The 23,351-nt window shown below is 35.1% G+C and overlaps 1 protein-coding gene across 2 annotated transcripts; it reads left to right on the forward strand.

The window, feature by feature from the left end:
- The first annotated feature begins 8,641 nt into the window (after positions 1-8,641).
- Positions 8,642-22,600, forward strand: LOC120415004 (probable pseudouridine-5'-phosphatase). 2 transcript variants are annotated; one of them, XM_039576374.2, is made up of 5 exons: positions 8,642-8,821; positions 14,950-15,089; positions 21,079-21,297; positions 21,839-22,071; positions 22,199-22,600. In XM_039576374.2, exons 2-5 carry the CDS (start codon positions 14,963-14,965, stop codon positions 22,373-22,375), a joined length of 756 nt encoding a protein of 251 aa, XP_039432308.1. In that variant the 5' UTR covers positions 8,642-8,821; positions 14,950-14,962; the 3' UTR covers positions 22,376-22,600. The 2 variants fall into 2 exon arrangements, with proteins under 2 accessions (XP_039432308.1, XP_039432300.1); XM_039576366.2 differs by lacking the exon at positions 21,079-21,297 and adding an exon at positions 21,394-21,612 and having other exon boundaries at positions 8,647-8,821.
- Positions 22,601-23,351: the final 751 nt, after the last annotated feature.

The raw sequence follows: 23,351 nt of genomic DNA on the forward strand, positions 1-23,351 counted from the left end.
TTGATTGTTTTATTGTTTCCCTGTGTCATTTGGACTTGTCCAGTAAATATCACATTTTTTTTGTAATATCCGAAACAGCAAAAAAAAATCTGATGAATTAATTCTCTATCAAACACTTTTTCATTGTGTTGTTCTAGGCTTAAAATAATCTCTAAAATTTGCAATTTCCTAATAACTTCATTATTTTATTTAAATCAACTGCTGAATTTCCAGTGGGTTCGATTCCCGTCTTATCCTTCTGGATTTTACAAAAACCGTATTTTTTGAAAATACTCAATTTTTTATCATGTGTAATATTAGTAAAAAAGTTATTCGAAATTGTGCATGCATTTTTACTGCTATTTTAAAATATTTGTTTTTACTGCCGATATTTACTTTAAAAAACGTTACTTAATCCACCGTAGGATGGTTGATGCCTTCCTCACAATAACATAGTTTTGGTTTTGGTAAAATAAAAATGTTCAACCTACAAATGATATGGTTAGCAGATTTTCAATCTTATAGTATCATTGAAAGGCCTTTCAATTATCGATCCGGATATTGCTTTTATCGAAATATCTGTGATCCGATCTCCAGAAAGTGTATAATTAACACTTAAGTGCTAATAACTTTTGATAGGGTTATCAGATCTTCGATGTTTTGGGCTCGTTGGAAAGGTCTTTTGAATACATTTCTAAAAATGTTGATCGCGCGAGAGATCAATTTCCCAATTCTACCAGCCTAAATGTGATCCACAAATAAATGTTATTCCGTCCCTGTCTGTCCCTGAAGTGAGCAGAGTGAGCAGAGGTGATCCTCGCTCTTTTTGATCTCTCCCCGGCTCGCTTCTCATGTACTGTCCCCTTTAGATTATAGTCTTAAATAAACCGTTGACTACACCCGACCGTTGCACGTTAAAATAAATTGTGTAATTTCTGTTCGCGTAATAAAGTGTTTTTAATTGTGCAAAAACGGTGTTTTTCTGGGTCCGAATTCCCCGAACCGACCACACGCGCGAACAGTATAACATGACGGGTTCGTTTCGTTAAGTGCTCATGACTTTTAATAGGGTTAACAGATCTTTGATGTTTTATGCTCATTTGGATGGTCTTTCAATTATCTAGCTAACGGCGAGTCGCATGACGGACCCGGAAACCATTTTTATCGAAATATCTAAGATCCGGCCTCCAAAATGTGTATAAATAACACTTAAGTGCTAATAACTTTTGATAGGGTTACCAGATCTTCGATGTTTTGGGCTCGTTGGAAAGGTCTTTTGAATACCTTTCTAAAAATGTATAACATGACGGGTTTTCTGTAATTCTGTAATTTCGGAATACACTCGTCCGGCTTCAGCTGAAGATTCATGCTGTCCCATGTTGCATGTTCGAGTGTAGACCTACGGAAAACCTTGCCGCGAGGAGAGGTGAGTGAACCTGTACACGAGTCACCTACGACATAATTCCTCGGGCGGCCCAGGTCAACTCGAAGTTACCCCAGGCACCCCCAGTGCAGGACACATTGGTGGTAGAAAGCGGATAGATATTTCAGTAAATACAATAGTTATGACAATATAGTTTCATATAATCCTTATTCCTTGATCTTACCTTTTGACACTATCAAACCTAGCAATATTACTATTGCATCTTACCATTCCCTTTTGATAGTGTCAACTTCAAACCTTCATCCATTCTGCAATTAACACATAATTTCCGCTATATTCTTCATGCGGAATCGTCGTCTACTTTCATCGCCTTGTTATCACTGAACCACGGCGCAATATTGTTCTCACATTTTTTTTGAGCTTCAACGACCGATTGTTTTTCACGCACTTATAAAAATACTTGTACTGTTTCGCGGCTTTGTAAAAAATACACGTGTGTTGGCTTATACAATGACTTTTTTGGTCATCGTATGCTCGCAAGGTACATGAAAGAGAAAAAGAGAAAAAATGGGATAAGTACAATGTAAAATAAAATCGAACATTGAATAACATACTAACACAGATAGAAAGAATAAAGAAACCTTATTTATTGCAACTAGACAGAACTACCAACTTGTAACGAGAAGTTTACAAGAAAACAACTGAAGTTGTGAAATATGGGACAAAACAAACAAACTTGAATAGTTAACATATATAATAAAACAGATTGAACGTACCTTTAATCATATTAATAACAGTTATGCCCAAATTTCTTACCAAATTTTTTTCAGCAGTTACATTTCTACAATAATGTATTGCGATTCCAAGTTTGAAGAATAGAGTACCGTAATCTGGGGTGAATTGGGACTACAGCCTGAATAGGGACAGCAGTTTTTAGAGCACTTAAAGCCTGAGTCTGTTCTAACCGAAACCAACCAGAAAAATCAAAAATTGTGCTCCAACATGGTTAAAACTGCTGTCCCAATTCGCCCCATGTGTCCCGATTGACCCCAGTTTACGGTAGTTAAAGTTTGTGAGGTAGGGGACAAGTTATAGCAATAGCAATATAAGTAGATGGATAGATTTTACAAAATTTTATCTTAAAATATAAGGAAAAATCTAGCTTGTTTTTGAAAATAGCCAATGCACCAATTGCAAACATACAGCATTTCACGTTCACACCGTATGGAGTAAGTGTGATAAAGTATATGTCCACATTCGGCGCATCACCTTTTTCAAAATACAGGAAATGATAGAAGGAAGACCCCATTCTGTATGGTGGAAGATTTCTGCAACACCTTGGATTCGGACCAGACATTTTGTCTGAAATAAGAGAGAAAGACAAATATTAAATTGTGGTATTATCACTAAATCCTATCATCCTTTCACCCCCCAAGACATGGTCTATCCTTCGTGCCTTCGTGTCTTGGGTGATGGCGAATTCTACCTTCTTCAATGATCTTCGGACCACCTCCAACTAGAATTCACAACAGGACCTCCCTCGGCTCCAGTTTACAACATGACAGCGACGAGAACACAGCCGATGAGTTGACAGTATCAAATGCATGCTATACCCTTTGCTTTGCTGGATACTTACTAATAGCAAAGGGCGAGAGTCCTGCGACTCTCAGCAATCATGAATACTGCCCATTTGCCACTAAAAATGTATAACATGACGGGTTTTCTTACAAAAACCACCCTTTTTACGATCTTCAGGACTTTACTCAAAATGGTTTTTTTAGCCTAACTTTTGAAGTACTTTACTAAACTTGCTGATTTTAAATGGAGACTTATGGGACCCCAAGGCGGATCGAATGAGATAAACACGATCAAAATACGTTCATCCAGTCCGGAGATAATCGAGTGACAATTTTTTTGTCCTCCCACCTACACACATCCACACAGACATTTGCTCAGAACATGACTCTGAGTTGATAGGTATACGTGTAGGTGGGTCTACGAGGTCGAATTAAGAAGTTCATTTTTCGAGTGATTTTATAGCCTTTCCTCAGTAAGGTTAGGATGGCAAAACTCTTAATCAGTGGAAATGCATGCAGAATTTCGAATTGCCTGATACCGCTATTGCAAATTATGAAAATTTGAAAATTTTCGAAAAAATACGTTATTTTGTTTTTTTTTGGTATTTATGCTTTTTGGGCAAAACCTAAAAAAATAAAAAGCCATAGTTTCATCTGCATGAAAAAAGTTCAGTTGTTTGGAAATCATTAGTTTTCAAAATATGTAAGATTTGACGAAAACAAAAATTTCAGCAAAAAAAAATTGTTTGCGGTACTGTTCTAAACGCAACGCATTTTAAATTGATTGATTGAAAAAAACATACAAAGTTTCGCTTCGTTTGACACCCTTATTGCATATACAGTCCAGACTCGATTATCCGAAGGCCTTGGCAAAATTTCACTTCGGATAATCGAAACTTCGCATAATCGAATCACGAAAAAATATTTTTTTCGATGTCTTAGTTTTGATTGTTGAGCTTAATATAACCCCTAAACTAAAATAAAGTGATTAAGAATTTTTAAATTCAAGATGTCGGTCACAAAAATAAAAATAAAATAACAAATTACAAAATGGCGGTGATGAAATGTTAAAAATTTTTATGTTTTAATTTAATAGGCAATCAACCATTCAAATTCAACTAAAATTGGTTCGCAGAACTCGAATTTGATGTTAAAAATAAGAAAATAAAAAACACGAAAAAATTTTTTTTTTCGTACTTCGAAGTTTCGTACAAACCTACGAATAATTGAACTTCGGATAATCGAAACTTCGGCTTCGGATAATCAGTCTGGACTGTATTTGAAATTTGAGCATTTTCGAGAAAATAAAGTATTTTGTGAAAATTTTAGTATTTAACAAAAAAAAAAAAAAAAAACCAAATGAAAGTGACAAAGCATACCAAATTTCGCTTGGTTTGAATCCCGTTTGAACCCATATTGCAAATTATGAAAATTTGAGAATTTTCGAAAAAATGCGGTATTTTGTGTTTTTTGGTATTCATGCTTTTTCGGGGCAAAATTAAAAAAAATGCAAAACTTAAAAAAGCCATAGTTTCATTTGCATGAAAAAAGTGTTTTAAAATACATTGTATACTAGTTCATTAGTTTTTAAAATGTGTAAGATTTGACGGAAACATTTTTTTTTTTGCTGAAAAAGATTTTTTTGCGGTTTCAGTCCATTGCAAATAAATTTCCATAGAAAATTTGAACTTTTTAGAAACAATATTTTTTGGCTTTTGATTTTTCGGTCCAACTTTGAAGAAGGTGGGGGGGGGGAGGGGTTTACAAAAAAATTAAATTAAATTTGTACAGGTTTCAAAATATACTGCGAAATACAAGAAAAAGGCGTTACTTATTCTAATATCACAGCTCAGAAAAAAAATCATTCCCGAAAAGTCTCTGGATTTCATCTTATTTCCTATAATCTAAGTAATTTCGATACAGAGAACCAAATCATTTAATTTCAAATAACAATCACACACACTCAAAGTGGGTTGGTGTTTTCATCCATTTTTTTTTGTTAGCCCACTGACAATTTTGGCTCGAGATCGAGCCCTAAATTGACTCGAGTCTTGAGCCAAAATTCTCACTGGGAGTCTCTGCAATCTGGTATTCTATCACTCAAAAAACCATTCACCACAAAGGCGCATGAAAATTCCGGTGGCAGCCAATTTTTGGTCTAAAACAACGTTTCACATGAATCATGCAACTGTCACCATGCATTCATGTCGACTCAGTTTGATTTTCACGCAGCTCACACTCACACAACTATATGTCACGTGAAATTCATGTCTGAAAATTTGGAGGCGTGGCATGCAGTCAGCTGGTTCTTAGTTTGCATGATAATCATGCAACATACGCATGAATACTGGTATGGGAAAAATCCATACACCTTTTCATGCAACATTGTGGTGAAAAGTTGTTTGTGTGAGTGGGGAATGGTTCAAAGGTTGCATGAATTTCCTGTCTGCAAATTTCGGTTTGCTTGCTGCGGATAAATTCATCAGTTTCTTCCCGGCGCTCGACTAGGCATGAAGTGCGTGCAGGCAGTTTGAGCATTTTTCAAGTCGCGTAAAAAAGTGTTATAGAATCGCACGCTGTTCAATGCTCCATCTGGATAGTAAGTATTTAGTATTATTTAAAAAAGAATCAAAGCTAATTTGGATTTAAATGTTTTTTTTTTGTTTCAGAGGACTCAATCCGTTAGGACATTAAAAACGGAACTTGACGGAAGCCAAGACAATGGATCAAGGAACAAGCACCACAAAAGTCTCCACCTTTGGCAGCAGCAAAGGACAACTCCGCCAAGATGGGCCAGAATTCTCCAGCCCCTTCAATCATCACTCATCGATCCTCCCCAGCAGCAGGACGCATCTCCGGTGAAGTTTTTCGAAGTGATTTCGCTGCTGCAGGCCACAGGTTTTCCTTCCGCAAGTGTTAATCCGGTTGCCGAATGATAAATTTATGAGTCTTTTAAGTGATTTATTAAGTGTGATTTATCAGTGTATGTGTACGTTGTTAACTATGTTAGTTATGAAAATTTTACGAAAATAAAAATGATAAAATAATTCCAAATCGTATTATTTCATAAAAAGAATAAGAAGTAGTCAAATAAAAGAAAAATGGAGCAAAAGCTGCAATAAAAATCATGGAACCTCCACGAGATGATCATGCCAATAATGCATGAAAGGCCATGCAGATCTCACGTGAAATTCATGCTTATTCCACATGATGCGATAGTGAACAGCCACCATGGGTCGGCACGCTGCAGATTTGGCTTCTACCGGAAATTCACGTGAATGTTGCATGATTAACGATTTGGAAAAATATCACCTATATTTTCATGCAACTTTGTGGTGAAAACTATTTTGAGTGATATATAAACAAAATAGGGGAACTATACCCTTTCTCAGCCTATTTCTATTATCGGCCTATCAGCACTTTGATTATGTAATCCAGCTTTCATAAAGTGTTTTTGACTGTTCCAAAGTAATAAATAGCTCAGATAAAAGTGAGCAACCAACTCTCCATTGTTGATACATCTGAAAATGTTGATTTAATAGCGGAAAACGGCAAAAGTGATGATTAAAATGGGCACCCTACTCGATTTCATGTTTTCTTAGAGTTGCGTTAGTTGATTCGAATCGGGACTTCAGTCTGAATATCGAAGGGCAGTTTCTAGAGCACATAAAATTTCAAATTTAGAAGCCGAATAACTAATTTGGTTGTTCTGTTTCTGTTTTGACCAATCAAAAGTATCAACATGTTGTGCAAAATTTCGCCTTATTTGTGAACATGGTTAAAACTGCTATATCTTTGATTAAAGACTGAAAAAAATGAACGCGTTTTTTTTTTCAAATTAATAATGGTTTTAAGTGTGTGTTGCTCAAATAAAAACTTGTCAGTTGATTTCAAACTGAATGCATATTTAAATAATGTTTTGACTTCACCATCGCGTTCCTGAGAAAATTTAACATTGGATTTAGAGCAGGGGTGCTCAATGTTTTTGAATGGCGGGCCAAATTTGGAGCTCACATGAGCTGGCGGGCCAACTGTGAAAAAAAGTTTATTTACAAATATTTATTACGTTATTTCAATCTATTAGAATAAAAAAAAATCATTTCTCAGCTTTTTTTTGGTAATTCCTTGTATTTTTATACTTTTTTTTGTCATTTAAAAATTGGAGAACAGAAAATGAAATTTTCCATCAGTTTTGTTCAAATAAATAAAAATCAACATTACTAAAAAAATGCAAAAAAAAATCCATAAGCTTTTCATTGCAATTTGCATGCCTAAAAAAACATTGAAATCAGATCAGGCCGCTGCAAATATTTTTGAAAGAAGTTTATATATCTGGAGTTTTTTTTAAAAAGGTCCTATCAACAAAATTTTCATTTTTTGCTTTTTGGGTGTTTTTGAATTCCCCTGACTCAAGGCGGTTCTAAAAACACCCAAAAAGCAAAAAATTGAAATTTTGTTTATAGGACCTTTTCAAAAAAAAACTCCAGATATGTACCACGGACTGGTCAAGGTCGAGGGGTGGTTGATCATTTTGTGGCTGAAGACGATCGTAATATCTCAAATAGAATGAAAATGAAAAGATTTAATTGAATGCACTTTTATTTCCTTAAACATTTTTTAATTAGTATTAATATATCAAACGAAGTGACACATACTTAAAATAAATAAACTGCAACATTAATGATAAATTATTGCAAAAGAGTTTTAACAATTATTCCTCCAATTTCATTAATTTTTGGTATGCCTAAATCAGATGTTAATCAATTAAAAAATAGTATTAGGATAAAAGTGGTATTTCCCGCAAATTTTATAATTTTGCCACTTTTCATATTTAACAATTTTCGTTGAAACCTTTTTCTATGAAACTTTTTGCATTTTGCCATTTTGCATTATAAGTTTTCCCAAAAAAAAAAAAAAAAAAAATGAATGTTTCCATTCGACTTCGCAAGGTATCTTGACAAGGCATTTTCTGTCGGTTATAACGTTTTACATTCATAACCCAAATGTCATGAGTTCTAATCCCGAGGAGGTTTCTAAGTGATAATAAGTTTGAGGCCTAGTCCTGAAGAAAACGGTGTGTTATATTTTTTATGTAGTATGGTTTTTGCTATTTTTACGCTTTTCGACTTTTTAATATCATTAGAAAAAGTGATTTTTTTTAATGAAATTGCAATTTTTAATCACATTTGAACATTCAATAAGAAAGATTTTTCAACAAAATATTTGTGTCGTGTTGTCGGGATCAACGAATGGATAAACATTTTTTTTAATATGAACAAAACCTAAATTTTGAAGAATTATAAAATCATTTTACAGATGGGTAAGAGGGCCACTTTACATGATCTTTCAAAATGGGTCCGCGGGCCACAAAAATCACCTCGCGGGCCATACTTGGGTCACCCCTGATTTAGAGTTCTTAATTTGTGTTAATGTTTTCCTAACATTTGACGAGATATTGAATTTTGTAGGTTAGAGGTTAATAATTACTAAGTGCTAAGTTTGATTTTTACTTTTAAACGTTTCAGGAAAATTCATTTCATTGTATGATAGTCCGAAACTAGGGGCAAGACACCTAGATACAATATTTTCACCAACGGGTAACAGCTACCGCTGTCACATTGACATCACACTATCAGCTCAACTGACAGCGGTATGTTTATGTTGTTATTTTGATTCTGCACTCCTTGACGCTTTTTGGTTCTCTTGCCAACTTGACTTTTTGACAAACCGTGTGGTGTATGCAAATTTTCCACCAATCGTGCGATTTTTGTTGTGTTTCGAGTGCGTTATCAGTTCAACAAATTTGAACGGGTCTCTTATCGGCGAAACAGCTGGTAAAGCTTTGTTCACGTACACACGTTACTCCGGGTAATCAAACGAGGTAACAATATTCGCTCCATCATGCCTCATGATTGTAGCGAATTTAAATGTTATATAATTGTACATAATATTTTAAGCGGAAGCTATGAGGGTGAATGTCTTTGAACGGCGGTGGATTTCTTTGTCTTATTGTAATACCGTTTTTAAAAGCAGACTAAAGACTTGGGTGTCCATGAATCTGGGGAAATTATTGTAAACAGAAGAGCAATGGCTATGCAAGGTTGTTCTTTATTGTTTTTCTTGAACACTTGAGCCGCTTCCTAGTCAGCAAAAGGTGCGTCTTATTTTGTTGAATGTTTACTTTGATTGATGAACTACAAAATCTGTCACAATAAGTCGATTCTGTACATCTGCCTCGGAACCTCTTCATTCACCGAGTGCGTGGCTACATTGTTGTCGCTCCCAATAATTAAAGTTCAAGCTTGTTGTTCAACCTTTTGCTAAAACTTATCAACACCAACCAAAGTAGGATAAACTGCGCTGACATCGGAGAAAACAAAGCTGGGGCTGTGTCGTTGAATCCCACAGCCAGGCGGCGGCATTCATCTTTTTGTCCCCATTCAGAGAATCGTTGCATATACTGCAGGGGTGACCAAAGTATGGCCCGCGGGCCAAACGTGGCCCGCGAGGTGATATTTTGTGGCCCGCGAACCCATTTTGAATGATCAAGTAAAATGGCCCGTTGATTATCTATAAAATGATTTTAAACTTTTTCAAAATTAAACTTTAAGTGCTTATCTGTTTTTTTGGTTTTGTTAGTATTAAACTAATGATTTATTCTTTTTTTATCCTTATTTCAAAATAAAAATATGTTGTTCAAAAATCTTTCTAATTGAAACTTTTTTTACACTTTCAATGTGAGTGAAACTAGTAAATATTGTCAAAATATTCATCAAATATTTTTGGAAATGTCAATGAAACGTTCAAATTTGACTTAGGTATAAAACTGGGATGGCCTCGTGGCGTGGTGGTTAGCGGCTTCGGATGCCGATCCTTAGGTTACTATGGGGCGCGGGTTCGATTTCTGCTTATCCTCCTGGCCTTCTATCGGATGGGGAAGTAAAACGTCGGTCCTTTTGCGTAAAAGATGTTTTGGGTGACTCACCTTACATAACCTTTTTGATTGCTTTGCTTCTTTTTATAAAACTGTTATAATAGCAAAAATAAGCATTACATATTAATTTAAAAGTCATTATGACCATTTCAATAAACTGAGCCTCAAACTTACTTTGCACTTAGAAACATTCATCTTCGGGATTCAAACTCATGACAGTTGGATAACGTAACTGATTGACTACCATTTGATTCATACAGACACAATTTTTAAATCGGGGGAATAAGGCGGTTGCAAATATTTTTCAAAGCTTTTGTTATTTAAGTGCAATCAGCGGGAATCCATTTAAAATGCATTCCTCTGCGTTTAGAATCATTTTGGGCATGCTCGGGTTTATTCAAAAATAATTTGAATTTTAGTGAACTTTCGATTAACAACAAAAAGTGTTTTTCGCAAAAATGTATTTTTTTTCGTCGAATCTTACATATTTTGAAAATTATGATTGCAAATCTAAGTGTGATTATCTCACATTTTCCAACATTTTTTTCATTGACATTGATATTCTGGCTTGTGTTTTCAATTTTCATATTTCTTTTGATTTTTTTTTTGGCTCCCTTCGACCATGGCCAGAATTGAGGGACAATATCTTTTTTAAATATTTGCATCGGCCTTTTTGTTGGAAACAAATTTGAACCATTTGTCATGAGTGTAACAATTCAAAGATAAAATTATGCCGTAGCATAAATTGTTCTGATTTTATGTTTTCATTTTCAAAATATAGAGAATACTTAAAATTTGAATGAAAACACAAATAAATTCAACTAAATACATTTTTTTAAATACCCAAAACAATTATATCAACAAAACTGATGGAAAACTGTCATTTTCCGTTTTCTGTTACTTTTAAATAACGAAAATGTAAAAAAAAACAGAAATTTAAAGAAAAAATTCCAGTAATAGATGTATTTTTTAGTCTTTTACATTTATATAACGTAATTTTTTTTATATAAATAACCAATTTTATACACGTGGCTCGCAAGCTCATTTGAGCTTCAAAATTGGCCCGGCATCCAAAAACTTTGAGCACCCCTGATATACTGCGTTGACCGATCATTTTCTCTGCCGCACTCAAGTTCACCAAATCCGGACGTTGGCGTCTGTTACAGACCTATACGGCCTACTATAAGGAGAAAGAGAGGGTGCACTGCGAAATGTACTTCCGAGAGTCTCGCGTGAGCACGCGGTCGACGCCGGATCACATTAACTCATTCTCCATCAACGAGCGTTTCGTTGAAAGGAATCGCGATGTATCGCGAACATGGTGGAGATTTATTGTTAAATATTTAAATCGTTTTTTTTATTACGACTTTTTTTCCAAAAGTTTTTTTTTGTTTTTCCTAGTGAAAAGTTAAACTTTTTTTTAAAAATGGTCTATAAACATTGTTTTACCAAAATGTGTAACGATTTCCGTTGGCATTTGGGAAGCGACATTAGTTAGAAGTATGTACTAAACATTTTGAAAATATCTTCAAAATCGATGCCAACATTTCAAAAAGCATCATGTACACACCAGACTTTTTGAGAAAAACGCATTTGAATGTTGAGCATCCATTTTCAATTCCCATTTTGATATAACAGCAAAATAAGATGTTCCAATGATAACAAATGATGAAAAATGTTGCTTTTATTGATACTTGATCATCGAAATTCAATAAAACATTATTTCCGTAATTATATTTGAGAATAACAAACATAACATCTTTTAAAATCATCAACGTCTATATCACCCTGCTGTCATTGAGGGGGACGCTTTGTTATGATTCGTTTTTCTTCGCCGAATGGACATGGCGCTTTTTTCATGATGCTTTTTTTTCGTCACGAGGTTCATGTAGTCTTTTGTTTGACAGGTTGACAGGGCTATATAAACAGGGACTGCTGATGGCAGAGATTTTGTTTATGTTACTTTATTTAAAATCATGATTAAATAGACTTTACTGAAGTAACTTTTGCTCATTTTTGGTGGAGAGGTAGCTTATTAGGAGTACTTTCAGAATATGCAATAACCCACAAAGTGTCCAAATGTACATGATGCCTTTTGAAATGTTACCGTCGAAATTTGCTTTTTTTTATTACAGTGCCATCCCGTTTTTGACAACACGACTTTTTGATACATTTTCTCACGTCAAAAATGACTGATAAAAGAGACTTAATTTTTCTTTCAGATTGTTTATAGAAGACCAATCTTAAACTTCACACAACTTAATTATTGACGTTGATTTGAATTTTATGATCAATTAAATGTCTTCGGCTAAGCTGTAGATTTTTTTTTTGAAGTAAATCAAATTTGCATTCAAAAAGAACCTTGTTTTCAATTTCAATTCGGTTTTATTTGTGAATAATCAAGTTACAATGAGTTCATTTAGGTACACAACAGAGTTTTGGTGTTCCTTTCAGCTGTGTTTTACATCGTAATTCAATCGAAAAATTATTACTTATAACTATGGAATAGACAAGAGTAAGAAAAAGTTTTCAAAAAACTTACAGAAAGTGCAATGGGAAAAGGATAAATAGAGAGAAAGCTTAAAACTAGATCACAGACAAAAATAATCAAAAAAGTACCTTGTTCAAGTTAGCCACCTAGCCACCTGAAATTTATTTTTTGTTAAAAACGTAAAATAAAAAAAAACCCCAACTGTGGAAGGCATCTCTCAAATTTATGTTTTAAAAATGAAAAAAATTCACCAAACTTAATAATTCGAAAAAAAATAATTAAAAAAAATATTGAATCCACTAAATAGATGATTTTCAATCACTCCTGAAAGTTTCATGAAGATATTTCATGATTAAATTGAGCAAGAGACGATTTCGCTCATAATTTTGCTTTATGCCAAAGCGAACTGTCAAACTTCGTAAGTTTGTATTTGATACCGATTTTCAAAATATTTTTTATTATTCAAAACAATTATTTATGCTTGACTAAATTATCCAAATGGAGAGATGATGAAAAACTTATTTGAAAAAATAGAGCTTTATTTCAAAGATTATAATCAGCTTAATGTTATTATTTTGTTTGATTTTGTAATCACATTGCATAAATATTAAAAAATATTTAGAATCGTTCAACCTCAGTTTTTTGGTCAATACCTTGAATGTCAAACTAAATTCATTGAGCCATTGCAATTATTTTTTTTCCAAATTTTTGGTTTCCGTAAACTTGTTCAAAAGCATGGGTAAATTTTTTAATAAAGGTTGATTTTTATCAGCGTAAAAACATAACTACTCAATGAAAACCAATCGATTTTGTAACTATTTGAAAATATTAAAAAAAATGAAACTGAGAAATCGTCTCTTAAAAATTTGGCAAAACATGAGAAGTAGAGCATGAATTCGTATGAAACTTGATTTTTCATTGAAATAAAATTGAAAACTTTCAAATACTGACACCATGATAAATCAACATTGATTTAAAGAGTCAAACATAACAATCCACATAATTTAAAAGGAGAACTGGTAAAATAAATCGCACAAATTCCTAAATATTTACTAAAAAAATGAAAAAAAGATTTAATGATAAATATAATGTGATTCCAGAACATCTTCAAAGAAATATTGAAAAAATAAGATCAAGACTGAAAAATAATAGCGCGAAAATTTTTATAATTTTATTTTTTTTAAAATGATTGTATAGGCCAGGCAAAATTTCACTTCGGATAATCGAATCAAGACAAAACATTTTTTTCGTTATCTTATTTTTTATTGTCGAGCTTAGGTAATGACCTCAAAACTACTCTGAAATCATTTAAAATCTTTAAATTCAAGATGGTGGCCAAAATAGCTGCGGAGAATTTTTATATTGAAAAAATAAATATTTTAATATAATAGGCAATCAATCATTAAAAATTGACTAAAATTGGGTCGCAGAACTCGAATTTGATTATAAAAGTACACAGAAAGAAAAATCATGGTAATATACATCAGGCAACGGTGACAGTTTTTGTGTCAAAAAATGTGAAATATTACATCAGGAAATGGAATATATTCATCAGTATTTGGTGAATTTTCATCAAGTTCACATTTTTGAACATTTTTTAAGTAATATTACTCAGAAAAGATGTAATATTCAGCCAACCAAATTTTCAACTTTCCAAAATTCAACTTTTTTTTCTGTGCAAGAAAATAAAAAATACGATTTTTTTGTTCATGATTCGATTTTCCGAAGTTCCATACAATCCTTCGGATAATCGAGTCATGACTATGTTTGGCTTATTGCTTTTTGTTCTCTTTAGACAGAAAAAAATGATGGTAAATTCATCAGAAAATAAATGGTGACAGATTTAGTGTAAAAAAGGTGTAATATTACACAGAAAAAAAATGATGGTAATATTCATCAGGAAATGGTGACAGATTTTGTGGCAAAAAAATTATGAATTTTACCCCAGAAAATGATGAATTTTCATCAGTTTTTTTGATAAATATTCATCAGGTTCACATTTTTACACTTTTTTTATGTAATATTATTCAAAAAAAGATGTAATATTCAACCTACCAAATTTTCAACATTCCAAAATTCAACTTTTTTTCTGTGTACATCAGAAAAATAAGAATTTTCATCAGTTTCTGGTGAATATTCATCGGGTTCACATTTTTACACATTTTTTTTTGGGTAATATTACCTAATTTTTTTTTATTGATTATATATAATATATCAGTGATTTTCATACGCTAAACAAAACAGATTGACAATTCTGTCTAATTTTGCAGAAGAATATTATTAAGTATGAATTTAAATAAATAATTCTCAGATTTTGGGGGCATGCTTTCGTTGCATTTAAATTTAATGATTCAACTCCAAATCCGAAACTTAATTTGAAATTAAAATGAGTCGCCACCACCATGTAAAGCCGACGTCGCGACGCCGCTGCTGTCCATCACCTTCAAGCGGCGTGTCTACTAGGCGCGTGGCCCAAACCAGCCTACTACGATGACCTATCTACTAACTAACTACCACTCTCTTTCTCTCTCTCTCTCTCTCGTCTGCTGTGTCCAATATGCTCTCACTTTGTTGACGCGCTTAGCTTCTAGGTGAAAATGAGTCGACTCTTCAGTTCGGGTTCGGTTCTTGGCGCGAGCGGAGCAACTTCAACAGCAACCAGGATGGCCAGCAACTTCCGGAAGGTTACCCACTGCATCTTCGACATGGACGGGCTGCTGCTTGGTGAGTCCGGAGTGTTCCGGATTTGTGTGCACCGCTGGCAGCACCACTCTTCACTGTTTCTTCTTCTCGGTTGAAACCACGCTCATTGCACGCAAGCACACACGTGGGACCGACCACGTACCATACTAGTTTAGTGATCTATAGTTTAGCGTGTTTTATTTCATACCTGTAGCCTGTAGTTATCAGTGTTCACGTTTTGTTATCAACGCCAACATCGGGAAAAGGTGCAGTCTCGTTTAACTTTCCTGGTCCAGTGTGTGTGAGTTTGTTAGTTTGTGCGTGATATTTTATCGAACCAACAGAAAGCAACCGACTTGCAGTGCAGTGAGCGGAAGTGTCGGAAAATTCCTTTACGCGATGACCTTGGTGCATGTGCACAACTGCACCTTCAGTTTTGCGAATCGTACGACGGGTTGCAGCGTGATGCTGGAAAAGCTATATAACTGTACACAGCTATGATACAGCGTTCAGTATTGATGTTTTATTGCGTCAGACAACGCCGAGGTGTTGTTGTTGTTGTTCTGGAGAGGAAACTCAGCTGATGAGGATCATTTTGAAATTGGCTTTGGCCAACTGCCAGGAACAAACTGGCTGAGCGGCATGGAGTGGAGTCGCGTGGTGTTTTAGGCAGAGCTGGAAGTTTTCGACTTTAAAAACTTTTTCGGTTGCAAAATATCTTAAATTTTCTCTCTGCCTAATGCTTACATGAAACATTAACTTGACAGTTGTAAAATATTGTCATTTTTTAAACATCATTCAATTATAATCTATGAAAGTCTCGAAAAGTCAGTAAGATTCCCATAGCATTTAAATGTGTACTGAGAGATAATTGCACCAATTAGCAACACCAAAAAGTTACTTTCTGCACTCATACTAAACTAGAATACAATGGGAAAGGTGAACTTGCACCTTATCAGTATTTGCGCGCACATGGCACCAAACCTCTTTCTCTCTCTCGGGGCATACAAATACAACTCTTTCCAAAAAACGTTACTTAATCCACCTTAAGGTGGTTGGTGCCTTCCTCACATTCATAAAGTGAATACACTACACAGCCTCAAAAAAGTGTTTAATTAACACTTATTTTTTATCAAAATATCTGAAATCCGGCTTCCAAAAAGTACATAAATGACACTTAAGTGCTAATAACTTTTGATAGGGTTGTCAGATCTTCAATGTCTTGGACGCGTTGGAAAGGTCTTTTAAATACCTTTCTAAAAATGTATAATATGCTTACAAAAACCACCCTTTTTATAATCTTTCGAAGTTTAGCTAAAATCGTTTTTAAGCATAACTTTTGAAGTACTTTTCTAAACTTCATAATATTAACTAGGGTCTTGTGGGACCCCAAGGCAGACGCAAAAATTCTAAGTGTTAATATAGGTATTCGGTGCCCTCTCCCCGTGCCATACCTTCACACTTAGGAGACCCGGGAGGCGGAGTCTTGTCGCAAAAAGAACGATACACTCCTGTGGATCCGTTGACGAAACCGCAAGGTTTAAGAGGGCCACATTATAAGGTGTTACGTCGATTCCGTTCCGGGTCTACGAGGTCGAATAAAGAAGTTCATTTTTCGAGTGATTTTACAGCCTTTCCTCTGTGAATACAAAGAGACGAGTTGTTCCTTTTAATTCCGCTATATATTTTTTTAATATCTTGACAGATACGTATTTCGTCTACTACTTGCAGACTTCATCAGTGTTCTGTTCTCGTTGAGGTGAGGAAGGCAAAAAGCTAATTTTCATGCCATCCATCTTATTCCTTTGATTGTATGGTAAAGGTTAAGCACCTTGCCGAATACCGCCAAACAGGTGGTGTACTGGTGAACTAAACCAATATATAATATAATATATCGATGAACAAGTTTGTTTCCAAGCTATTGCCAATCATCAAATTGCACACGCGATTGGCACGTGGCACGATAAACGGGTTACACTGGTCAATATAGTAAATGTAGCTATTTAATGCGAAAGTTTTGATAGGTATTTATAATATTATTTTTTTCTTTCTTACTGAAGAAAATAAATGAATTGTTCTTAGATTTACTTTTGGGTTTGACCAAGAAAATTTCATTGGAATTTTTCAAACAAAATCACTTTTTAATTTGCTTTATTTTTTGATTCATTTGCATTTACCAAAACAAGTTTTTCTTAAAAAGATTTCTGCATGAAATTTTGTTTTTTTGCCAATCATTCTTTCTCACATGGTTGTTTCGTTGAAATCAGTGTCCACATACAAATAATAATAAAATTCTACTAGAAACCATCCGTAAACCACTTGGAAACAATATTTTTTGCAGTCTTTTTGGAGCAATTTGTGTTTGCATAAAATTTCGATTTTTTCCAAAAATCACTATGTTTTCAAAAATGCATGACTCGGCGGCAGATGTTTTGACCATGTTTCTCTATGGCTCAAAAGTTGCGGGGTTTTGTCCCCTAAAACATATAAAAAAAATCTCGAAAATCAAAAAAATACGATTTTTGGGATATTGAGTTTTTGTGAAAAAAAGTTAAACAATCTGCAAATTGTTTTTTTCCGTGTACCTATTTTTTCTCAATAGTCCTCAACAATACCTACAACTTTGTCCAAGACACCAAATTGATCAGAAAACTCACTCAAAAGTTACAGCTGTTTGAATATTTACGTACCATTTTTGTATTGACAGCAGCCAAAATTGTATGAAGACTTGTATGGGTGAACCAATGACACAAAATAGCTTCTTTAGTCATAGGGGAGGCCCCCACAAAGTTTGAGCCAAATAAAAAAAAATACAAAAAATAAAAAAGGGTTGAAATCGGCTGATTTCGTACACAGCAAAACAAAGTTGAATTTTGGAATGCTGAAAATTTGGTAGGTTTAATATTACCTTTTTTTTTGAGTAATAATACCTAACCAATGTGTCCCGCCCGTGTGGATCAATCGGACCGCGCACTGGACTCACAATCCAGAGGTCGCTGGTTCGAATCCCGCGGCGGGTGCTCTAAAATTCTTTGTGTAAAAATGGGTATTCGGCGCCGTCGCTCCGTGCCATACTTCATACACTTAGGAGCCCAGGGCAGCGAAGTCCTTGTAGATAAAAAGGAAGACACTTGGTTGGTACTAGCAATGGTGGCCGACAGCTATAAAGTCAACTTCGTTTTTTTATGTGTAAAAATATGAAATTGATGAATATTCACCTGAAACTGATGAAAATTAATCATTTTCTGATGTAATATTACACTTTTTTTTAAATGAAAACTGTCACCGTTTCCTGATGAATATTACCATCATTTTTTCTGTGTAGAGAGTTGCTCTCCGAGTACACTCGAAAATGTATACCAACAATTGAAACAACCAGCCCTGCTGCGTTGTGTTTGCCACATAGTGTATTGTGTGAACGGATCACATTTCTCATAATCAAAAGGGAAGAATGGATGCGTGGACAATACCGTACCAAACGATCCGACTTGTAGTTACATGCATGTTGTAAAGTAGTTATTTATGTTCAAATAAATATAATGTAGGTCGATGGTCATTGTACATAATACCTTAGTTATGGGCTGAAGGAAAACATTAATTTAATGAATTATAAAAAATGAAAAAAAAAAAAAACAAATTGAGAGAAAAGTCATAATTAACTTAAAAGATAGTGTTCAAATTGTTATGATAGACACACAAAAAAAAGTTGAATTTTGGAAGGTTGAAAATTTGGTTGGTTGAATATTACCTCTTTTTTGAGTAATATTATATGAAAAAAATGTGTGAAAATTTAAACCTGATGAAAATTGATCAAGAACTTATGAATATTCACCAATTTCTGATTTAATATTACAATTTTTTTTTCGACAGAACATCTGCCACCATTTCGATGCCTAGTAGTCCTAGTAGATAAAAAGGAAGACACTTACTGCCACTTTTGGCAAAAACGAGATATTAGCACCAGGTGGTAGAGGATGTTCCAACGCATCTTTTGGAACTTGAATTTCACTGAAATAATGTTTAGACTTGGCTGCCGATGCGAAAAACCAAACGGCTAATATGCCACTCTTATGGGAAATTGCCTTGATGGAGATTTTGTGACAAACACTAAAACGCGTTTTTCTCGGAATACTTGATTTGGCATAATAGCCGAATTTTCAATTATGGGCAGACTAGTGGTTGGTACTAGCAATGGTGGCCGACAGCTATAAAGTCAACTTCGTTTTCATTTCGATGCCTCTGCGCTCTCTTGTACTAAGCTTGCTGGTTTTCCTATCCAGTTAGCATAAGAGAGCACAAAGGCATCGATTTCCTGATGAATAATACCATATTTTTTTCCTGTGCAGTTTTGAATGCATAAATTAACATTCCAACGCCCAAGGCTCCAAAAAAGTTGGAACGGTAACTTCGACTCGCTTGTTCTCGGGCGTAACTCACTCAATCAAGACGATTCTTTTATCCAGTGATTTGTTAGGATGTCTAGATGATCCAAGAACTTTGCAGAACTCAATTTGATCAAATCTGTAATATTTGCGATCAAAAACATCGTTTCCACTTTTTTTTTCGCGTGTAAAAAAAAATCGCCAAAAATTCCGCGGAGGCAGTCTTTTTGAAAAAGTTGGAACGATGTTTTGGTCGCAAAAATTATAGATTTGTTCAAATCAAGTTCTACAAAATTTTAGGATCATCTAAACATTCTTACAAATCCCTGGAAACAAGAATCGTCCCGATTGGTTGAGTTATGCCCGAGAACCAGCGAGTTGAAGTTCCCGTTCCAACTTTTTTGGGAGGTTTGGGCGTCCGTATAAGTTGGACATGCGTTGGGCGTTCCAGTGTTAAACAAATTTGTTGATAAGTTTGGTTATAAATATACTGCATTTGAACATAAATTGATTGAAGAAAAATAAATAATGTAAATCTTAATGCAAAGAAAAAACAGAAATGAAAAAGTAAAGACAAGAATATTCATAGTTCATAGTTGATCCGATTTTCAATGTTAAAAATTGATTTTTTTTTCGAAATTTTCTGATTATTTCAGTAAAAATAGTTTCGAATAGATAATTCCTTCTGAAGTTACAGAATTTCATACATTTACATACAAACTTTGTATTACCAGCCCCCAAAATTATATGGTGACTTGTATGGAATTGTATTTTTTTAAATATCATAAAATTCTTGAATATTTTTTTCCTAAATGTAGCGTTTATTTTCGATGTGTAGTCTCAAAGTACAAAATTTGTGAAAAGATTACAATGACCTATACAAATTGACAAAAATGACTGGGCAGCATGAACTTTGAGGTCCCCAGAATCACGTAAACCTTGATTTTTTTTTTCAAAAATATTCAGACTGGGCCGAATGTTTTTTTTCTTCAAAGTTTGTATGGAAATTAGGGCTGTTCGTCGAACTTGCATATAATCTAGAAATTGCAGGCAATATGTACAAGAAGCGAACCACACTAATACTCCATACAATGAAGATGAAGAAAAAAAATTTGGCCCGGTTTAAATATTTTTGAAAAATTCAAAGTGTGTTTCTGATGTACCCATGCTGCATTTCATGCTTCTCCTCGAGATCAGACTGCGCATGAAATTTTGTTGGTCGTTGTTATAAATACGATAGTTAGATTTTCTGATGATTAGGAGTTCGGATAATAAAAAAAAACATGAACAAAAATATTTTTATCGCATGTTTTATTCAGAATCAGATATTTAAAAATTAGTTTAAATTTGCTCACTAATAATTGTAAATTGGACTTCTGGGTGTCTTTAAAATACCGAAATTTGAGTCAAACCCAATTCACAGGGGGCAGCGAATGATCGCACAGGTTAATGCTGCCAGAAATAAAAAAATAATAACAACAACAACAATTCACACGGGCTACTTAAAACATGTTTTAAATTTGCTTAGATTACATATTCTCAAATCATATTGAAGCACTTTGTATTCGAAGTTCTTTGCACAATTGAACTTCGGATAATAGAGTCTGTCTTCTGTATTTTTATCAACCAAAATCCTCACCAAAATCTAGACACCGAAAAGCTGTACACGGAGGTCACGCAAAGCATCGCCGACCCGTACGGCAAAACCTTCACGTGGGAGATCAAACAGTCGGTCATGGGTCTGCAGCGCGACCCGGCCGCGGCGGCCATCGTCAAGGCGCTGGACCTGCCGATGACCCCCGAAGAGTACGTCCAGGTTTCCACCGAGAAAATTAACCAGCTGATGTCCAACGCCCAGCTGATGCCAGGTATTCCGACGTTCCTTGGCGCAAGATTTGGCTAATCGGTTCTTTCTTTGTTTTCTTTCTTTCTCTCTCTCTTCCACATTGCTCTTTCCAACACAGACACGGAGAAAATTTACGAGCGCATTCTGGGCGACGTGTGCAAATCGTACAACTCGCCGTACCCGTGGGCCACCCGCATGCGGGTCCTCGGAACGACCGAGCAGCGCACCGTCTCCATCATTGTGAACGATCTGAAGCTGTCCTGTACAGTGGACGACTTTTTGAAAAAGTTCCGCGAAAAACAGCTGCTCGAACTGGGCGGTGCGCCCTTGCTGAAAGGTATCGGCTGAATTAGATTAAAAAATCAAATCCAGAAAAAAAGTCATCAACTTCACGTGCTTGAACCAATTTTCTCTGTGTGTTCTGCTAGAAAGATTCCTTGTCCAATTCCCCAAAACCAGATCCCAACCTCCCACTTTATCCTTTCATTAGCCGATCAGCCTAGATCACCCCCGTAAGTACCCCCTGCAAATGAACAACATAACCTAGCAAGTACCCCCCGTAGGTGCCGAGCGGTTGGTCCGGCATCTGCACCAGCACAACATTCCCATTGCCCTGGCCACCAGCTCGGGGGCGGACTCGGTGGAGGTCAAAATCAAACATCACCAGGAGCTGTTTGCGCTGTTCAACCACAAGGTGATGGGTTCGTCGGACACGGAAGTCAAGGAGGGTAAGCCGGCGCCGGACATCTTCCTGGTGGCGGCCAAACGCTTCCCGGACAGCCCCAAACCAGATCAGGTGAGTGGGGCTATTTTGATGGGATATGGAGACGCATGGTAATTTGCAATTTAGTAAAGTATAATGCGTCTCCATTTAGTTCAATTTTCATGATTTTTAGAAAATATTAATTTTAATCCATCCACAGTGCCTTGTATTCGAGGACGCCCCGAACGGCGTCACGGCGGGCGTTTCCGCCGGCATGCAGGTCGTGATGGTTCCCGATCCGCACATCAGCGAAGAGCAGCGGAAGCACGCCACGGTGGTGCTGGGCTCGCTCGAAGAGTTCAAGCCCGAACAATTTGGACTGCCCGCCTTCGAGTAACTTCTGGAGCGCCACATCACACGCATCTCTACTATATGTATAGGTAAACTTCTCCACAACAAAACACCCACGCAGTACACTAAGCATACACAATACAAGTTTTAGACAGTATCGTTTTTTAAGGTAAATCGAGCTACCGTTATTTTTATGCGTACAAATCAACGCGTGATGCATGCATGCTGAAGCGATAAGCGATAGAATTAATATATTTTAAATGTAACTAAAGTGTGGGAGACTTGTTTTTTTTTGGAAAGAAAGGCCTTTGAATGATTGATCCCTTACCTTGTAAAAATAGAAATTCTGTAAGCAAATCCGGTAACTCTATGTTGTCCAATTTGTGAACATTAAAATATTTCCAAAATTGTCAATCTGTGATCCCAAAATTAAAAATTTTAAATATATTTTTTAAACATGAATTGTTTGATAAACTTATCAACTTCAAAACTCTTACGCATTTGACGTTAAAATTATGCGTTAAGGGAGACTTGATCCCTGCATTTTCACAGTCACTGGAATCAGCCTCAAGTTTAATTAATTAGTTTGGTTTTTCGTACATGGTTTTCTTTAGTATAGAACTTTGAAGATGACTTACAGCAGATTGAAACATTTTTCAAATGTTTTGTAAACAAAAACTACTAGCTTCTCTTAACATGCTCAATTTTGGTCTAAAAAAGAATATTTTATGTTTTTAAATATTTTACATGCTAAACTTGTTAAATTTTGAACACAAACGTCTAGGTTGTATGTGAAATTGCTGTTACTTATAGAATATCAAAAGTTTGGATGAAAAAGAAACATTTTGCTTAAGATTTTTTCGGAGTATTGTTGTTTGGCCTGTATGATTAAGGCTTGAAATTATAACTAAACGTTGGAAAATTTGATCCAAATTTTGTTTGAAACATTTCCTAACTTATGAAGTGTTCAAATCTGTTTTTAGAGATGACTTAAAACGGCTGCCAATAATTTTTTTTTAAAT

Source organism: Culex pipiens, chromosome 3, assembly GCF_016801865.2.
Source record: "Culex pipiens pallens isolate TS chromosome 3, TS_CPP_V2, whole genome shotgun sequence".
NCBI classification, from domain to species: domain Eukaryota; kingdom Metazoa; phylum Arthropoda; class Insecta; order Diptera; family Culicidae; genus Culex; species Culex pipiens.